The 19,121-nt window shown below is 42.5% G+C and overlaps 2 protein-coding genes across 2 annotated transcripts; both read left to right on the top strand.

The window, feature by feature from the left end:
* Positions 1 to 168: 168 nt before the first annotated feature.
* pola2 (polymerase (DNA directed), alpha 2) lies at positions 169 to 8,087 on the top strand. Its single transcript, XM_072395608.1, has 18 exons — positions 169 to 521; positions 957 to 1,081; positions 1,269 to 1,348; positions 1,481 to 1,538; positions 1,763 to 1,872; positions 2,485 to 2,684; positions 2,887 to 2,975; positions 3,083 to 3,235; positions 3,615 to 3,677; positions 3,771 to 3,822; positions 3,958 to 4,082; positions 4,167 to 4,205; positions 4,396 to 4,469; positions 4,787 to 4,889; positions 5,078 to 5,184; positions 7,204 to 7,260; positions 7,352 to 7,478; positions 7,596 to 8,087. Exons 1-18 carry the CDS (start codon positions 437 to 439, stop codon positions 7,746 to 7,748), a joined length of 1,800 nt encoding a protein of 599 aa, XP_072251709.1. The 5' UTR covers positions 169 to 436; the 3' UTR covers positions 7,749 to 8,087.
* A 5,835-nt stretch (positions 8,088 to 13,922) lies between these two features.
* On the top strand, positions 13,923 to 18,212 carry zdhhc24 (zinc finger DHHC-type containing 24). Its single transcript, XM_072395607.1, has 3 exons — positions 13,923 to 14,513; positions 15,652 to 15,929; positions 17,107 to 18,212. The coding sequence occupies exons 1-3, from the start codon at positions 14,209 to 14,211 to the stop codon at positions 17,397 to 17,399; spliced, it is 876 nt and encodes a 291-aa protein (XP_072251708.1). The 5' UTR covers positions 13,923 to 14,208; the 3' UTR covers positions 17,400 to 18,212.
* The last annotated feature ends 909 nt before the right edge of the window (positions 18,213 to 19,121 follow it).

Raw genomic sequence — 19,121 nt, 5'->3', positions numbered from 1 at the left:
TTTTATTTCTGGCCAATATTTTATTTTATCTATTGTTTATAAATTAATGTGAAGGCTGTAATATTTTTGTGACTGAATGGGAACGCGGCACTGATAAACAAAGGCTTTTGTTTTAGTGGCGCCAAGTGACATCCGCTTATCGTGACGTTTGATTTGACGTCAGTTCCGGCCGCCAACACCGACAGCTCTTTTTCGCGGTAAAATGAAATGGCCGTTTTAGGTCAGGATTACTTCCCTGTACTTCTGTCTTAACAGCTAACTTCCAATCAGCCACAGTAGCCAGTGTTTTGAGACTGAGCTGTAGGAAAAATAAGATCGTTGACGTTGGTATGAAGCGAGAGCAGAGCTAACGTTAGCTAAAGTATCATCACAACGTTGAACCGTCATACATTGAGCTCGGGACCTGTGAAATTGATAGATCATACAGCCAAAAACGATGGCACTTGTAACCGCGGAGATCTTAAAACCCGAGCTGGAAATCTTCGGTATAACCTGGCAAGATGACTCTGTCCTTGACAAGAGTAAGTTTATCATTTCAGTGATGCTATAAGCATCCTAATAATCAGGTGGCACGTTTTTGTTGTGCAATATCATAATTAAGTCCACTCTCTTGTGATATTACTATCTGTTTGTGCACGTACATTAAATACATGTTTGTTAATGGGGTTTTAATCACATTTGGGACTTTTTTTTTACAGCATTTGTTACAATGCATATCACATTTAATATGGTGTTAATGTGTTTCTTGTGCTGTGTAGTTATGTTTAGTTCCACTTCTATGATCTGTTACCTGAACGACCTTCTGTTTTCTCCTTAATTCCTCTGTTCTGTGCTGGAAACTGCACAACATCTGTGTCTGGATCAGTCACTGTGCATGTTTGTGGCTGATTGTTGTTGCTTCCCTACATTAATCCCAGATTTAACCTGCTTTCCCCTCCGTCTTTTCTGTCTTACAGTTGTTGAGCTGTGCATTTGCAGTAGGATACAGGCAGATGACATGGTTTCGAAGTTGTTGGCCTACATTAACACAAAAACTGTTTCTAAACTCACCATCGACAACCTGGAGCAGTTTGAACATGAGGTAAAGGAAACGTTTGATGGATGTTTGCATCTGTTACATCACGTCAAAATGACAAACACTCACCTCGTACATCACAAATATAAAGTTACTATTTTCCAAGTAACTCATGGCGTATGCAGTTATGTATGTTTTACATTTTTAAACATGCCACTCTAACCTTTCTCTTGTACTCTGAACTGATTGACAGTTGTCACACAAGAAGAACAAGTCGAAATCAAGCTTCAGAAAAGAAGAAACTCATAACAGAATGTACACAGTACAGGACTTGTATCCTTTATAGTGAACTCAAAACAAAAAACGCACCTTCAGCTGTAAAGCTGCGCCTCTTTCAGGGTTGGTTTGTTTTTCTGTGATTTACCTCTGGTGATGCATTGCAGACCTTGACAGTATTTTTTCCAGAATAAAAGCTGAGGAAGAGGAGGAGGATCTCCTGGACTCCTACTCTACTCCTGCGAAGGTAAGCTGCCACTTCTGGGTTATAACAAAACCTTCTTCTTCTTGTTCTTCTTCTTCTCAGTTTACTCCGGAATAGTTTTACACATTTGCGGATGAGTCCTGTACTTTTAAAACGAGCTTAGGTCTGGCTCACATTAGTTTGACCGTCTGTAACCACTTACCGTTTGCGAATGTAGATGTTTTAAACGATGTTACTGTGTTCCCTACTCGTTCATGTCTCCGCAGGGCTCTCAGAAACGGGCGCTGACCACTCCAGAACATCCTCAGTCCAAGAGGAGTGCTGCTCTGCTGTCCAGCCCAGGTCTGCTGCTTTCTCCAGCCAGCTTCTCCCCCAGGTACTGTGCTGCACATGCAAAGAGTTAGTCGCCCTTTTCACACAGCACGTTGAAGCCGAGACTCTTGTGCATTTCCGTCCTGTGTTTCTTTAATGAAGGTGGAGAAATAGGTTGAAATTGATGCACCTCTGAGCTTGCAGTGGAGGTGTTTCCAGACCCAATATAACAACTTACTTGTTTATAGATCCCACTAGAAACAGTGTGTATATAAAATCCTTTTGTCCATAGATGTTGGAGAGTGTTCACAAACATCAACTGTTGTTTGAAGCAGTGCTAATAAACTAGACGGGTGACATGAAGATATCAGTTTACTGGTAAAACACTATGAGACAAACACTATGATCCATTGATGTTTTTATGAAGGTAAAATGTCTCATCTACAAATGTTTAGAATACAGTGGAGGGAGGGTCAAACATGTGACCCTCTGGCTCTGGAAAATCAAACCAGTTCTTAGCCACAACCAACTTAGAGCTGTCTCTAGCACAGCTGTGAAGCACACCTGGAACCTCTTTGGATGTTTGGTTGATGTTCAGAAATGGAAAGCACGAGAAAAATTGTGGATTTGTTGCAGTACGACTCAACTCTGCCCCTCTCCCCGTGTCTTTTCAAAGTGCAACGCCCTCGCAGAAGTACAACCAGCGAGGAGGGAAAGGGGAAGTGGTGGTCACCTTTGGAGCTGTGCAGGGCACCCGCTGGGCGGGCAGGAAGGATCCCGGCACAGGCGTTGAATTGGAGCTCCTGGAGGGGCCTGAAGACTCCCTCCGATGCAGCTACAAATTCATGTTCCAGAGGCTACGAGATGTTCGAAATGGTATGTCGCTTCACAGATTCGCTACCATCTCATATGCTCTTTACTACAGAAAAACACGAGCATTTAGCCAAAAATAAAGGTTCTCAAATATTTATGATTGCAAAAAAACGTTGAAAACAGTGGAACATCTTGATAATGTGCTTGTACAAATGAGTCTATGTGTAGAGCACCACCCAGAGCCTTGTTGTGCATTTTGCTTCAGTGCTGACAGAGAAGATAGAGGAGCTGGGAGAAAGCCTCAGCTCTCACTTCACCATTGAAGAGTTCTCCCCCGTCTCTCTTCCTGCCCAGGTATCGAGCTGCTAAACCGTGTTATTTACCAAAGTTGAAATAAACAGTAAATGTGCGGTAATTAGCTATCACTTCTTACTGTTGCGCTTGCATCTCTCCTCCTACAGGACAGAATAACAGTGTTGGGTCAGGTGTGCTGTGACAGTAACGGCAAACTGAATGCACAGTCGGTTCTGTTGGAGGCAGGACCAGAACAGGGTGGTCAGCAGGTCCCTGTGGACCTGTCTGAGCTCAAAGAGTATTCCCTCTTTCCTGGCCAGGTGAGCCGACTTATTCTGAAGGTGTATTAATTCAGCTCATTAAAATGTGTCTAATGTTCCTCCTCCGTGACATTTCTGAAAAGCATCCTTGTTTAGAAGTGACCAGATTGGAGTTTATTGTGATGGTAAAGATCTCACACACCAGGTGGTGGTTTTTCCTTTGCCTCTGCACTGAGGTTAGTGTGCAGCAGGTTATATGGCCACCTAGAGTAACAGAGCATGCCAAGGACGTGGGCTTGAGACTAACCCAATGTCTGACCGAGAACTCTGACAATGAATGCAAACGAAACAAGCTCCAGAGCCTGCCACAGAACAGGTGTTCTGTTCACTTACTTCTTGTGTTATAAAGCATTAATCTTGTGAACCTTTTTTTTTTCAGGTGGTAGCGATGGACGGGATGAACGCTACGGGAAGAAAACTTGTGGCTTCCAAGCTTTATGAGGTCAGCTACGAACTTTAGTGGCCCAGATGCTCTCAGCCTTTTTAAGAATTGTGGCCTTCTGGGTTTCCAGTTCCTAATTTTGTCTTTATTTAGGGAGTTCCTCTTCCTTTTTACACCTCAACCGCAAAAATGGAGACTGATGAAGGTAAGGAGCCATGTTGGTTTCTACTTAACGACGCAGAACATTGTTGCAGGCTCCTGTTTGAACACATTCTTTTGTGATTATTTGGAGAGCACACATTTGTCAACTACATCTCTGGACACTGTTGATCTCATGCAGACACAGAGCCGTTGAACGTGCTTGTGGCCTGTGGACCGTACACGCCCTCTGACAGCCTGACCTTTGACCCCCTTCTGGACCTCATCGGCGTCATTGTCAGGGATCGTCCAGATGTCTGTCTGCTGGTACAGTTGCTGCGACTTAATTTGTGGAAGAATACACAGAAAAGCTCCTGAATGCATGTTCTCACTCTCACTTCTCCTCTCCAGCTGGGCCCGTTCGTGGACTCCAAACATGAACAAATTGAGGTTGGTATGAAATGGGACAACTTCCTCGGCTCGTAGATCAAAAGCGTTTGTGGTTAACAATTAAATTTGAGCCCTCGCCGCCAAAGTCAGCGCATGGCAATGTGATCAACATGTTGAAGGTTTGAGTCCAGCTCTCCAAATCTCTCGAAATGTGTGCGATCATCTCCGTCTCCACCTGTTTGTCACACAGAAAGCCCAGGTGACCGAGACGTTTGAGGCCATTTTCTCAAGATGCATTGAAAGCATTGTGGATGGCACCAAAAGGTTTGTCTCTTCTCCACAAAGAGGCCTGTTTTCTCCATCCTACATCCAGACTAGAACTCACATTCCAGCATTCAAATTATTTTCAAGCTTGTTTGTCGCCTACAAAGAGGCAACAAATACAATTTAATCTCTGTTATATAGTTTATTGGCATATTTGTTTAAGTCCTTTATGTATTTTTGCTTTTTTTGAGGGGGGATTTTAACAGTTTTTTTTTTTTTAACATTTTTTTTATTCCAAATCATTTAATTTCCTCAGCAAATTAGCTGAATCTGTGGTCTCTGACTCGGTAAAGCTTTGTGTTCTCTTTCTTACGCAGTGTTGGCTGTCACTTGGTGTTTGTGCCCTCCCAGAGAGACATCCACCACCATTTCATTTACCCACAGCCTCCCTTCACCCTGCCAAACCTCAGCAAGGACCAGGTCTGATCACACATGCAAACCCAGTACAAAGTGTGGATTTTTTATTTTTTTGTTATTTAAACTTGTCTGCTTGAGTCACGGTTGTTGAAAGCGGAGACACGGGAGTCAGTTGTCTGTGCAGTCGCTGATTAAAGCACATTAACGCCACACGGTCGTGTTCACCTGATATTTCTGTCCGTACGCCGCAGCGTGTCACCCTGGTCCCCGACCCCTGCACCCTGCTGATAGATGGTGTGACCTTCGGCTTAACGTCCACCGACATCCTTTTCCACATGGGTGCGGAGGAGATCAGCTGGTGAGCATTACCAGAAATCTGTGTTTCTAATAGTCAGACCTTTATCCGACTGCAAAGCTCTGTCAGTTTAAGCTCTGTCAGTTTAAGCTCTGTCAGTTTAAGCTCCGTCAGTTTAAGCTCCGTCAGTTTAAGCTCCGTCAGTTTAAGCTCCGTCAGTTTAAGCTCTGTCAGTTTAAGCTCTGTCAGTTTAAGTTCTGTCAGTTTAAGTTCTGTCAGTTTAAGTTCTGTCAGTTTAAGTTCTGTCAGTTTAAGTTCTGTCAGTTTAAGTTCCGTCAGTTTAAGCTCCGTCAGTTTAAGCTCCGTCAGTTTAAGCTCCGTCAGTTTAAGCTCCGTCAGTTTAAGCTCCGTCAGTTTAAGCTCCGTCAGTTTAAGCTCTGTCAGTTTAAGCTCTGTCAGTTTAAGCTCCGTCAGTTTAAGCTCCGTCAGTTTAAGCTCTGTCAGTTTAAGCTCTGTCAGTTTAAGTTCTGTCAGTTTAAGCTCCGTCAGTTTAAGCTCCGTCAGTTTAAGCTCCGTCAGTTTAAGCTCTGTCAGTTTAAGCTCTGTCAGTTTAAGCTCTGTCAGTTTAAGCTCTGTCAGTTTAAGCTCTGTCAGTTTAAGCTCCGTCAGTTTAAGCTCTGTCAGTTTAAGCTCTGTCAGTTTAAGCTCTGTCAGTTTAAGCTCTGTCAGTTTAAGTTCTGTCAGTTTAAGCTCTGTCAGTTTAAGCTCTGTCAGTTTAAGCTCCGTCAGTTTAAGTTCTGTCAGTTTAAGCTCCGTCAGTTTAAGCTCCGTCAGTTTAAGCTCTGTCAGTTTAAGCTCTGTCAGTTTAAGCTCTGTCAGTTTAAGCTCTGTCAGTTTAAGCTCCGTCAGTTTAAGCTCTGTCAGTTTAAGCTCCGTCAGTTTAAGCTCCGTCAGTTTAAGCTCTGTCAGTTTAAGCTCCGTCAGTTTAAGCTCCGTCAGTTTAAGCTCCGTCAGTTTAAGCTCTGTCAGTTTAAGCTCTGTCAGTTTAAGTTCTGTCAGTTTAAGCTCCGTCAGTTTAAGCTCCGTCAGTTTAAGCTCCGTCAGTTTAAGCTCCGTCAGTTTAAGTTCTGTCAGTTTAAGCTCCGTCAGTTTAAGCTCCGTCAGTTTAAGCTCTGTCAGTTTAAGCTCTGTCAGTTTAAGCTCTGTCAGTTTAAGCTCTGTCAGTTTAAGTTCTGTCAGTTTAAGCTCCGTCAGTTTAAGCTCCGTCAGTTTAAGTTCTGTCAGTTTAAGCTCTGTCAGTTTAAGCTCCGTCAGTTTAAGCTCCGTCAGTTTAAGCTCTGTCAGTTTAAGCTCTGTCAGTTTAAGCTCTGTCAGTTTAAGCTCCGTCAGTTTAAGCTCTGTCAGTTTAAGCTCCGTCAGTTTAAGCTCCGTCAGTTTAAGCTCCGTCAGTTTAAGCTCCGTCAGTTTAAGCTCCGTCAGTTTAAGCTCTGTCAGTTTAAGCTCTGTCAGTTTAAGCTCTGTCAGTTTAAGCTCTGTCAGTTTAAGCTCTGTCAGTTTAAGTTCTGTCAGTTTAAGTTCTGTCAGTTTAAGTTCTGTCAGTTTAAGTTCTGTCAGTTTAAGTTCTGTCAGTTTAAGCTCCGTCAGTTTAAGCTCCGTCAGTTTAAGCTCCGTCAGTTTAAGCTCCGTCAGTTTAAGCTCCGTCAGTTTAAGCTCCGTCAGTTTAAGCTCCGTCAGTTTAAGCTCCGTCAGTTTAAGTTCTGTCAGTTTAAGTTCTGTCAGTTTAAGTTCTGTCAGTTTAAGTTCTGTCAGTTTAAGTTCTGTCAGTTTAAGTTCTGTCAGTTTAAGTTCTGTCAGTTTAAGCTCTGTCAGTTTAAGTTCTGTCAGTTTAAGTTCTGTCAGTTTAAGCTCTGTCAGTTTAAGCTCTGTCAGTTTAAGCATGAGTTGATTACCTACAAATTTAGTGTGCTTCTTTAGCACTGACCTGGCTAACTTTAGATCGTTTTTACATTAATGAATATAGTAATTAAAGCACTGATTGCAATCAGTGTTCAGTGTTGAAGCTACATGTGTTTTACGTTGCAGTGGCACTGGTTCGGACCGATTCTCACGCATTCTGAAGCACATGCTGACCCAGAGGAGGTAGACTTACTAAAATAAATCAGCTCTACTTTGTTTGATTTGGTTTTTTTTTTTAATTAATAAATGACTCCTACGTGTTTCTTACTTGCAGTTACTACCCTCTGTACCCGCCCGCGGAGGAGGTGAACATGGATTACGAGAAGTTCCAGAGCTTCGGTCAGATGCCGCTCACCCCCGACGTTCTCATCATTCCATCGGAGCTGCGCTACTTTGTAAAGGTACGGAACATTTCGTACTCTCGTTTCAAAAGATTAGAGAAGTTTTCCTGAAGATTAATGTTTTTTCCCTTTGATCGGTTGCAAACTGCCCCCCCCCCCCACCCCCCCTGTTGTCAGGATGTGGTCGGCTGCGTGTGCGTGAACCCTGGACGGCTGACCAAAGGCCAGGTGGGAGGGACGTACAGCAGGCTGCTCATCCAGCGCAGCGCTACACCCGAGGAAGGGAAGAGAGTGAGCCCCTGCGTGGCGGCTCAGGTGGTGAAAATCTGACTTTAAACTGCCACAAGTGAGCAGCCAGTTTTCTATGAGCTCCATACGGATGGACGAAATCTCAAAAACGTAAAAATCTAATTGGACTTACATCATATTAGTTCACTTTTATATCAGAAACATGTCGGAGTGCATTTTCTTCTGCGTCACTCAGACACAGCAGCAATGATAAATTATTGCCATCATTTGTACAGTTTTTTTTTTTGTTTTTTTTTATTGAAGAAAATATTTTCTCTCCATCTACTTTGTTCCGTTTGTCTGTATAATACTTAAACAATCTGCCGATTTTGTATTTCATACGATCCAAAAATAAAAAAAAGTTAAATGTGCTGAGTTGACGGAACATTTCTATCTATCAAGCCTTTCTTTAATAGACTTTAAAGTTACACTTGAGGTAAGTGAGGTAGGTTTTGGCTTTGGGCCGCGACACATTTAGTCATAAAAGTCATCGAACTCATCGGAGTCACTTCGGTGAGCCGTCTGCGATCTGTCCTCCGTCGCTTGGAAGATTTCCAGATTGTGACAAATCGCTGGAAAATAAAGTGAGCATCAATCAGACTGAACGTGTACAAGAAGCTACAACATATTGTGTTTCATGTTGTCTTATGATTGTTTGGTACCTTGAGGCTTCTCATCAGATTTTTCCTCTGTTTCTCTGAAAGAAAAAGTGAAAACCGGGTCATTGGTGATGGGATCTACGCCAGCAGAAAATGTCAAAAATGAACTCACTCTTTCTCCTTCGCTTGCTCTCGAGGTGCAAGAAGATTCTCAATATCGTCCTCATCGCTGACTTCCTTTGAGGATCCTGTTTCTTCACCGTCATTCTCCTCGTCGTGTTCTGCTGCTTCTTCTGGAATATTCTGCATCTGTTTAGACCTTAAAAGACAAGAACTGTATGTGACCCGTGTGGCACAGTTAGAGGAAGATTCTTTCATTCCTCCCTCATCACACCTCTTCTCCTGTGGTGAGATGATGCTGTCCTCTGAATCTCCGTTCTCCTCTTCTCCATTTTCACTCCCGTGCTCCTCTTCATCTTCTTTCTCGTCCTCACTACTTTTGCTTCCATCTTCATCGACGTCTTCTTCCTGAGAGGAGGCAGAACCATGTTTTCTGTTCTCGGTTTCTTTGTTCATCCGCTTCTTTGACTGTTCACCGTCTCCCTGATCCTCCTCATCCTCTCCCGCTGTCTCCACCTCTGTGGTGTTCTTTTTTTCAGAAACCTCATCATCGTTGTGGTCTTCCTCCACATTGCTGTCCTCTTCATCCCTTTTCTCTGTGCTGCTTTGCTCAGAGCTGCTGCTCTCCTGCTTTTCTTTCTCACTTTTTATGCTGTCACTTCCTGGTTCCTCCTCTACTCTGCAACTCTCTGGTTTGTCATCTTCGCTTTGATTCTCCAGCTTTTCTTCCTCGCTTCCTGACTCTTTACCAGCAGACTGACTCTCTTCATTGTGACCTTCTGGATCTTCTTGCTTAACCTCGGTTTGTTTAACCTTTGCCACCGTCTCAGATCTTGGTGATCCAACAGCAAGCCCCCCTCTTCTTTTTGTCTTCCCGCTGCTTCTGGTGCTGTTGTCCTCGGATGAGGTCTCTCTTTCTGAGCTTTTGGCCACTGTGACTGATGCAATGACAATTTCACTGGAAGTCCTGGATGACCTGAAAGAGGAACAGATGGAAAACACACATCAAGTAGATTGTTTTTACCTCCTCAAGCTTGTAGAAACAAACTATTCTAAAACAATGTGTGAACAGATGCTTTATCTGAGGTTCGCTCTGCTCCTCCTGTTTGCTGTACAGTTTGTCTAAAATCAATAATGCTTTAATGTATATTTCATATTGGGTGACATCTTCTAAACAAAATTAGATTGTGCTTTAAAATAAAAAAAATCAATAGAGGAATGAAATGTAAAACTACATAAATTCATGCACACAGTCACATCAAATATAATCATTTTGGAGTCTTATACTGAGTTGCCCGTCTATGAGCTTCAGGCAGAGAGTCTCAGAGCTGAGAGAGACGGCACAGACCCGCTAACATGAAGCGACAAGTCAAGATTTCAGAACCGTCCGGCCTCGCAAGCTGCAGGAGGATCTTAAGCAAGAACTGGGCTTATGAGGAGTAATCAGATCCCGGTAATGTATGAACAGAAGCTATACAAGGCTAAAAAAAAGTGCATATAAACTAATTACAGTTTTTTTTTCCCTGATTTGCAGTCATCCACTTTTTGGAGTCCTTCTCCTGGTATCAGCATAGCTGAAAATAAACCCATAAATCGTACCGGGCTTTATCCCATTTAGATAATGAACCTTTGTATTTCTGGTTAAAATGCATTATGTTCTAAAACGTATATATAAACTGACTAATTGAAAGTTTTAATAAAGAATTGTCAAATTTTGTGTACAGCAGTGAGCTGGTTTTGAAGTCTTGTTTTGTAGTTTTGGGTGCATATTTTGTGAGATGAGAGGGATGCTTTGTGTGCACAGATGAGGTAAGTTTGGACTCTCATCGATCAACATAAATAGAGGCAGATAACTGTATTGGTCGGATCAGTGTGTAGATACGTTGTTTGGCAGACTGGTGCATTATGAAGGGATACCATATGACGTCTACCAAAGGATAAAGCTGTCAAAAATTATCTCTTACTCCTTGGAGCCACATCTTTCCCCGTCTGAGGAGGAATGCTGTGTTCTTCCTCTCTTTTCCTTCTTCTTTCTCTTCTCTCTGCAGGTCAGTCTGGACTCTCCGCCACTCTCACTGCTCTCTGCGTGACCACTGGGCAGACGAACTGGATGCAGAATATGAACAAACACGCAAGTTAAACGTGTGAGAGCAACAAGCACGAAGCTCATGAGACCATCGCATTTTCTTTCTCTTCCCACCTGGTTTAATGTCCAGCTCCTGGGACAAGCAACTGCTGCTGCTTCCACTGCTTTTCTCCCTCTTTGAGCTCACTTCTCTGCCAGGCTCATACTCCCCCCTCCCAGTTTGTGAAACCCTCGACTCAAGAGGAGGCTCCTCGGTGTAGAGCTGGCCCCAGGATCCCGGGGGAATCCCAGCTGCACCAGTAGCCCAGGAGCAGGGGTAGCTGTATTGCGTGGAAGCCCACTCTGCTGCTTCCTGCCTGGGCTGTGGCTGATGATGCCCTGGCATGGGGGTAGGGTGGGGGAGCAGAAACGAGTGAGGATGGAAGTTGGGTGGAGGGAGAAGAGTGGAGCTGTGGCGTTGAGCAGGCACTCTAATAGGAATCCTACCAATCTGGGACTGAGTTTGGGTCAGCCAGGAGGACTGTACGTAGGGATGCTGGGAGAAGCCATCTTGGTTGTAATCAGAGTACTCGTGAATGGAATTCGCCTGAGGAGCAACTGTTTTTTGTGGCCTCGTGGAAAGACCTGTAAATAATAATTTGGGTCAGATAGAAGCTTGCATGTGCGGTTGGAGCACACCATCAGTACTGAGGAATAAAGGAGATTATAACAGATGTTGAAGTGACAGAAGAGAACAGACCCTGTGAAAGTGAAGGCGCACCTAATGCAGAATGTGATACACCTTCTTCTTCTTCTGTTTTATTTAGATATGACCTCAAACAGTCTTCCATCTTCTGTTGAGGAAACACACTTTAAGGTAACACAGCCCGTAGTGATGGAGCAACAGAAAATTCATGTCACTTGTAAGAATATATTTTAATAAAAAATCTTTTGGAGAAGACTGTGATAATAGAAACAATATGATGATGATAGGATATATGATGGAGTTACATTACAAAGCAAGCCATAAGCTTTGGATATATATCTTTCAAATTAGGAGGGGTCAAACTGCCTCCATATTCAGTGCCATGATTGTACCTGCTTCTGAGCAGCCTGTTTCTTCTCCTGGAGTTGCTGATGCCAGCGGGGGGTGTTCTCCTCCAGGTACCTCTCATACTCCATCTGCAAACATCAAAACCATAAGTTCAGCACCAGAGCTTCATGCAAGGGATGTTTGAGCAGTTGTGATCATTAATATTGCTCCTGAGTTAGTTTTGTTCAATTTTCCAGTCTACACTGTGCATTTTCTGTGTGTCTGTGCACCCGAATAGTTTTCATGGCTGCATTGCGGGCCAGCATGTCTTTCAGTGTGTCCTGGGCCTTCTCAAACTGCTGCAGCAGCTGCCTGTTGTGCTGTTGGGCTACAGACTCTCGCTCCTTCAGCTCCAGCCAGCGCTGCTGAAGCTGCGTCTCTCTGCTGCAGGGAAAATATACAGAAAGATTAGAACATTTATGCGAGATATGACGGGAATGACTCTGCAAGCATTTGTTTGTCTTTTACCCTTTCCTTGCACTTACATATGTCCTTGACTAATAGGAGATGCAAATTCATCTTGAAACACTGACCTGTTGACACAGTAAGAGAGAGGTTGCATAATGTCACAACATGACAAGCTGTCAGAATGAAACTTTGCAGCTTAAATGACAACATTTAGTAAATTCTTCCATAAAAGTCATTCAAAGTATTGCTTTCTGGAGTTTCCATTTAAAATATACAACTAAAGAGAACAGCCATCTGGGCAATATTACTTAAATGTCACCTGATTTGGAAGTGTATCATAACCCAATATCTGCATTCCTCTAAGTTGAAACAAACTATCAAGAGAGTATAAGGTTAAAAAAGAAAATCTGAAATAACTTAAGCAAAACTGACCACACCTTTGATTTCCAAGGGGCCAGACTGCATGATCGTGGTTACAAAATGGCCTTTAAACAGCTGAAACTTCTTTGTTTGGCATTATGGATTCACATGTAAGTTCACAAAGTAACAAGATTTTCTGAAGAATGAAAACTACTGAAATCACGTATGTTGCCTAGCTTGAATCAAACCCCCATGGGTTATTTCAAAGTGAAAGGAGGGGAACCTTCTTTGGTGAACTCAGCTGAAAAACAAAGTAGGACAGAATGTGTCACAGCATCGTGTGCAACACTGGTATCCTTACTGGTAGCCCGTATGTTTTGTGTAGTGAATCCAAACTGCTTTTATTCTTAAATTGGGAGCCAATATTAGGTGTATTTTAAATGATTTTACATTTAGTTTATGATGATTTGACAGGGTTGGACTCACTTTTACAGTAGTTTACTGTAAAATGGAATTAAACCCCTAAAATACTCCTTTTTTAACCATAATTTACCAAAGCTTTTATACGAGCTCATTACTGTGATTTTAAAATTAATATTTTTTTTCTCTTCATGAAATTATTCCTGTGATACCTTAACAGCTTTAAAAGCACAAACTCTCCATGTGTCATCTCCTACCTCGATAGCAGCATTAAGGGTCTTACCTCCTCTGTACACGGCGCTCTTTTTGTTTTGTAAAAGTGTTTGGTTCCGTGCTGGTCTGATGGAAAAGGGACAGCAAATTCTCTCTTGGTGCAGCCATGACAGCCAGCTTTCATTAAATGCTGAGATTAACAGGGATTAAGGGCTATGAGGGGGAGGGACCAGATACATTCTGCCAATCCACATATAGACACAGTTTAAGGGCTTTATAGATGTGATATATACGTTTGTTTTTGTTTTTTTATTACTACCACATAGATAACGTAATTATTGGAGAAGAAATGTACATATACTGTGGGACAGAAAGAAAATTTAAACAGATAATATGGCACTGAATTACCACTCATTTCATTCCTTGTATCTGATAATTGGAAGATGGAAGCAGGCGTCACTGTATTGCCATCCATCAACATTATATAATAAAATGGGCACATTGAAATGAGCCATTTTCTTCTTAGGTCTGTAAGGTTTTAAATTGAGATTATAATTTGACATAATGAGCTGGAAACTAGATTTATTTAGAGCCTAATTGGGGCCAAAAGTGTCATATTCTAGTGGAGATGGATTATCTGATGAAGGCTGCATGTTCTTGCTCTGTGTAAAGCAAAAAGTAATCAAAGTAATTAACATTAGGTAAAATAGGTGGGTACGGGTTGGGGTATGGGTTTACAGAAGCAGCAGAAGGCAGTAGGTGTACAAAATAATATACAAAAAATAATGACTTTCTCTAAGCTAAAAGAAAAAGTTTTTACAATACCAATTATTCGTATTTTGAATCAAGAGTATTACGGGCGGAACCACTTTGTGTTGTTGCACTGCGGATGTATTATCATTTACACCTATTAGTGGGCGTGAATCGAATATGGTTCAGTAGCTCAATCCCCAGTTGAGAGGGGACTTTAAGAAAAAGCGACGTCGCCGTATTTATTCTATTACATTACATTCGACTATACTGAAGATATATCAAGTATTTCTGATTTTATACGGTTCATTTAAAACCCGCGCGATAAGCTAACTGGTGGTTATTTGGCTCGCTAGCCAACTGAGCTAACCACTGTCACCACTGTGCGTCTACAAAATCCCTCCTTCTACTCCACTGCCCACGTCGCGTTTTTAAATTGTAATTCGAGCACCAGGAGGTGCGCGAGCTCAAAACATGACGAGTTTTGCCAGCAAAGTGTTTTGTAGGACCGAGAAGTTGTGCCAACACCTCCCGGTGGTCCTCAACACGTTCCTGGTTTTCTCGATTACCGGGGAGGTGAGCTACCTGGTGCTCGTCGAGGCTCCGTTGGAGGCGGAGCAGAGGAAGACGATGTGGTCCTCCTGGTGGAAGGTGATGCACCTGCTGGCACAGTACTTCATGCTGGGAAACATCTGCTGGAACGCCCTGCTCTTCGTGAAAACCAGCCCCAGCATCAAAGGGGTGTTTCTGGGAGGAGATGGCTTGGGCCAGGGGTGGAAGTGAGTAAAAAGTACCTGTGTGTCATTATGGCTGGTAACACCACTACCTTGTGTGGTGAGTCACAGTATTTAGCTGAAAGTAAGTGAACACAGCTATCCACATGCCTCTGCTTACTTTTGGAGGGGGGCAGATTGTCATGGTCTTTCTAGTTCAACCCTAGTGTTTCTTTCTTTTCTTTCTTCCTTCATGTTTGTTTGTAACTTAAGAGATTTTTTCAGTTGCAATCAAGTGTTAGATTTCAGTTGTTAAACATATAGTACAATAATGAAAAAAGCATACATTTTAAACCATAAAATCATCCGGTAGGGTGTGCTTTTCTCACGAGCTTTCTCCTCTTTCTCTAAGCCCAAACTTCAGCTGAGCTGTGGCTCAGTTATTACATTTTCAGTGTTGCAGTTTGCAGAATGGTTAGAAACACTTCCACTGAGCCTATCGACAACAGCTGGATAAAAGTGACAGAATGAAAAGAAACCCATCAACTAATCATTCATGACGGTCATGAAAATGAATGACATTCATTTCTTATGTTATGTTTATGTATTTAGCAGACGCTTTTATCCAAAGCGACTTACAAATGAAGATATAACAAGCTATATAAAAAGCTAACAATAAACTACATAGAAGGAACCCACTAGTCCGACTCTGTCAGAGGTGACAGAGTAGAGATAGGGTGCAGGCATAGAAGGAAGTGCAGAAAGATAAAGTTCAGAGATAGAGGGGGTAGGTAAGTGCAAGGTAAGTGCTAGGATAGGAGATGCTCTCTGAAGAGCTGGGTTTTCAAGAGTTTCTTGAAGATAGACAGGGACACCCCTGTTCTGGTAGCGCTCGGTAGGTCATTCCACCATCGTGGGACGACACATGAAAAGAGTTTGGATTGTCTTAGGCGTGGTGTAGGCACTGCTAGACGACAATCCTGGGACGAACGGAGGGGCCGAGTTGTGACATAAGCCTTTGCAAGAGCATTCAAGTAGATGGGAGCCGTTCCATTAAGCACTTTGTAGGCTAAGGGTAGCCAGTGGAGTTCAATGAACAGAGGGGTGACGTGTGCTCATTTATCAAGTGAAAGTTCAGAATCATCAGTCAGTGACCCTCTCCGACCATAAATGTTGTTGTTTTTTTTTTCTTTTTGTAACGCAGGTACTGTTACACATGTGAGACACACACTCCTCCGCGCTGCTCCCACTGCTACGACTGCAAGGTGTGCGTGCTGCGGCGGGATCACCACTGCGTCTTTTTTGGCCAGTGCGTGGGCTTCCGGAACTATCGCTACTTCCTGAGCTGTTTGCTGTTCATGTGGTCGGGGCTCCTGTACGCCGTGCTGATGAATGCAGAGGTCTTCATAGTCATACTGAAGGAGGGTGTGACGGTGCACAGCGTGCTGCTGCTGCTCATTCCCTGGATCATGCTTGTCTCAGGTACGGTCTCACATCCTACGATTATAGCTGGACTGGTCCATTTGATAAGACCGCTCTCCTTGCTCCGGTAAACAGCCAGGAAGGGAATTTATTTCTAGATCAAAGTGTGTCCAACTCTGCTAAAGTAGGTGTTTGAATGTCCTCTTTCAGCTTGTTAGTATGGGTCTGTTTGCGGTCGATTTCTTACATATTGGACCAAAACGACAGAAAAGCGGTTAAGTGGCAGATTGGTATCATGTCCAGTGCTTAGTTGGATTTCTTGACTGCCCAGTATGTGTCATTTATTTCTTATTTTATTCACAAATTAGATGCACGGCATCCTTGTGTTTATTCTTTCTTATTAACGGTTCCTTCTGTTACTTCTGTGTCGAGGCCAGTGACGGGATCTGTGGTGAGTCTTAGCCCGATTGAATGCATGCTGGAGTAATTCGACTTCAATTTCAGTTGGACTAATGGGCTGAGATGTACTTTAAAACGTCAGGTTTTGCTCTGACTAACGCATTAATTAGATTTTTATTTCAAATAAGTAATATGTGATCTAGAAACTGTTCTTAAGATCCTTTTAAACTGAGTGAGCTCCTGTGTACAGAAATATTCTGTATTCTAAGTTTGCTTGTAAAGTGGTTGATGGTGTTAATGAAAACAGCTGCCAGTTATTTATTTATTATGTTAATTAACTTAGTAACAGATGTCCTTTTCTTAATTTCAGCGTGAGACGTATGTGCTTTTCCTCATAAATCTCATTAAACGATTGTAAAAAAAAAACAAAAAAAAAAAAAACACCTCTGATTTCTCAATGCTAACCACCTGTTTTTTTTCAGGATGTTGAAAGTCTGCTGTTTGCACTTTGAGACGTTCGATGATGACTACTTTAAATAGTGTTGAATAATGAGAACCTGTGTCAGCTCAGCCTGGAGAGAGCCATCCTCATTTTACTCCATCGTAGTTTGACTTACAGGCACTTTTCCTCTTCAAAGACTGACTTATTTTGAATGAACTCAATAATTTAGAGACTTTGTACTTCAAACATGCCATCGCCTACTAAAATATGTTGCATAACATGAAATATTAACCGTATAATCTAGATTATTGTATCCATGAAGTCATGGTGATGAGATGAATCCCAGAATTAAACTTATTCTAAGACAATTCTCCACTACTATCCTCTCCTCTTTAGGCCAGGTCTCAGCTCGTGCCTTTGCCTTCGCCTTCATCGCTGACACATGCGTGGTGGGTTTCCTGCTTGTATCCGCCTTCTTCTTCTTCCATCTCTTCATGCTGTTCCGGGGCCAGACCACCAGGGAGTGGTACTCTTCCCGCCGCCCCTACAGTCTCGGACTCGTAGGCAATCTGCGTCACACGCTGGGCGTCCGCTGGTACGTCTGCTGGCTCTGTCCGCTCATCCCGTCGCAGCTGCCTGGAGATGGGATCAACTTCCACGTCACGGGGTCGCTGGAACCCGCCCGGTAACAGATGGAGGTCTGACCGGGTCATGGGTCTTTACTTTAGTGCTGACGGTTAACGTTTTTTCGGGAGCAACAGAAGGGAAGATGACCTCAGTTCCTCAAGAGGTAGCTTGGGATGGGAATAAGCTGGGATGATGCTGGAATACTGCGGGGTTGTTTTAGATGTTAGCGGTTGTGATAGTCTGCCAGAATCTCCTGTAGCGTTTTGCTGTGCCAAGATAGAAAAACAAGGTGTTGTCGTGAAGGTATGTTGCGCTTGACTTGAAGATAATCTGTGCACTGATTGAGGCTGGCCTCAGAATATTACACGGTAATGAACAAAGTTCCTTTGGAACACTGAGCACTGAAAATATGTTTAAAAACAACACTGAAATAAGAATGTATTTTATTGATGAGAAAAAAAAATCGGAGAGTCTTAAATCTTCACTAACAAGCATCTGCGGTCCCCTGACAATGACTCCTGGGGCAGATGGACTCTTGATTATGATGATATTGTCTACTTATTTAGATTTATTTTTTTTTTTTATCTGTACACTTCAGCTGCCTGAATCTGAATCTGAATCAGATATGTTTTGCACTGTTCTTGGCTAGACCCCGGGAATATAAAGTTATCGTTAGCCTCCTACTTGCTGTTGTGCATTACCAGCTAGGCTCACCATGTGCTTGCGTTTTGCACCTCTTTACATCGACTCCTGAGCTGGGGTTTACTACACTAAGCTTCTCACTGGATATTAATATGTCAGGTGGAACCATAAGAGATCTGAGACGGGGTTAACGGTGACGTCTGAACACCAGGAGGACAACAAACCCTGAAAAACCACTGCATAGTCCCGTGTTTCAGTTTTCAAACTCATCTGGTAAATACAGTATTTAAACTGTATGTATCAATCTGGTTTGTAAGCAGTCTGTCTCCACGTTTCATATTATTTTGTTCATGTTTCAGTCAGGAAGGGAGTGGAGCACCACCGTGTCCTCATTCCTAATTACATACCTTCATCTTTGCAGGCTGAACAACTCAAACGGAAAGCTTAATGTTTTTCCAAAGGGAATCAGTCTGTTTATAGTGTTTAGAGAACACATCATGATACCACCTTCTTTTGTTTAGGATGCAATTTGGATTTGGGACGGTGCTGACATGTCTTACTCCTCTTGATGCCAACTGGACTTGAATTACCTCACTGCAGTCCTTGTTTTTATTGTTTGAAATGTTCTGGCCTTAAAGTGGAGCGAATTACTTTTTTTTTTTTTTTTTTTTTTAGGGGGGTCCATGTTGCTAAGCTTGCATAAAAGCCAAAAATGTTGTGTTATTAATTGTTTGGCTTAAGACATCTGATACTATTTGTGGTGTTGGAATTGGCCATTTCAGTGTCTTAATAAACTACCTGAAGGGTGGTGCTTTTTTTTTTTCCGCTTCTTTTCAATTGTTGTGTATTTTGCACTTTGCAAACTCTTGTGTTGAAAGCTATGTTGCATAATTATATTTGTTTGGAAGGAGTTTTCTGATGTTCAGATTTTTGATTGATCCAAAAAGAATAAAATCTCGCCCGTATTCCTGCTGTTTTCTTTCAAATGGACATGTACTGAAGTCACTATTCACTTGTAATTATTAATTCCATGGGGAAAAAAAGTAAGTAAGTTGTGTAAATGAGGACTTTAGCGGTTAAAAAGTGGAAATGATTAATGTAACATGTCACTGAGTTTTTATCTATTTGTACACCAGCGCTGA

The sequence above is a fragment of the Leuresthes tenuis genome, unplaced genomic scaffold (genome assembly GCF_036924035.1).
Source record: "Leuresthes tenuis unplaced genomic scaffold, fLeuTen1.0.hap1 SCAF_11, whole genome shotgun sequence".
Classification (NCBI taxonomy): domain Eukaryota; kingdom Metazoa; phylum Chordata; class Actinopteri; order Atheriniformes; family Atherinopsidae; genus Leuresthes; species Leuresthes tenuis.
Note: the sequence above shows the minus strand (reverse complement) of the source record. Positions and strands in the feature narration are given on the sequence as shown.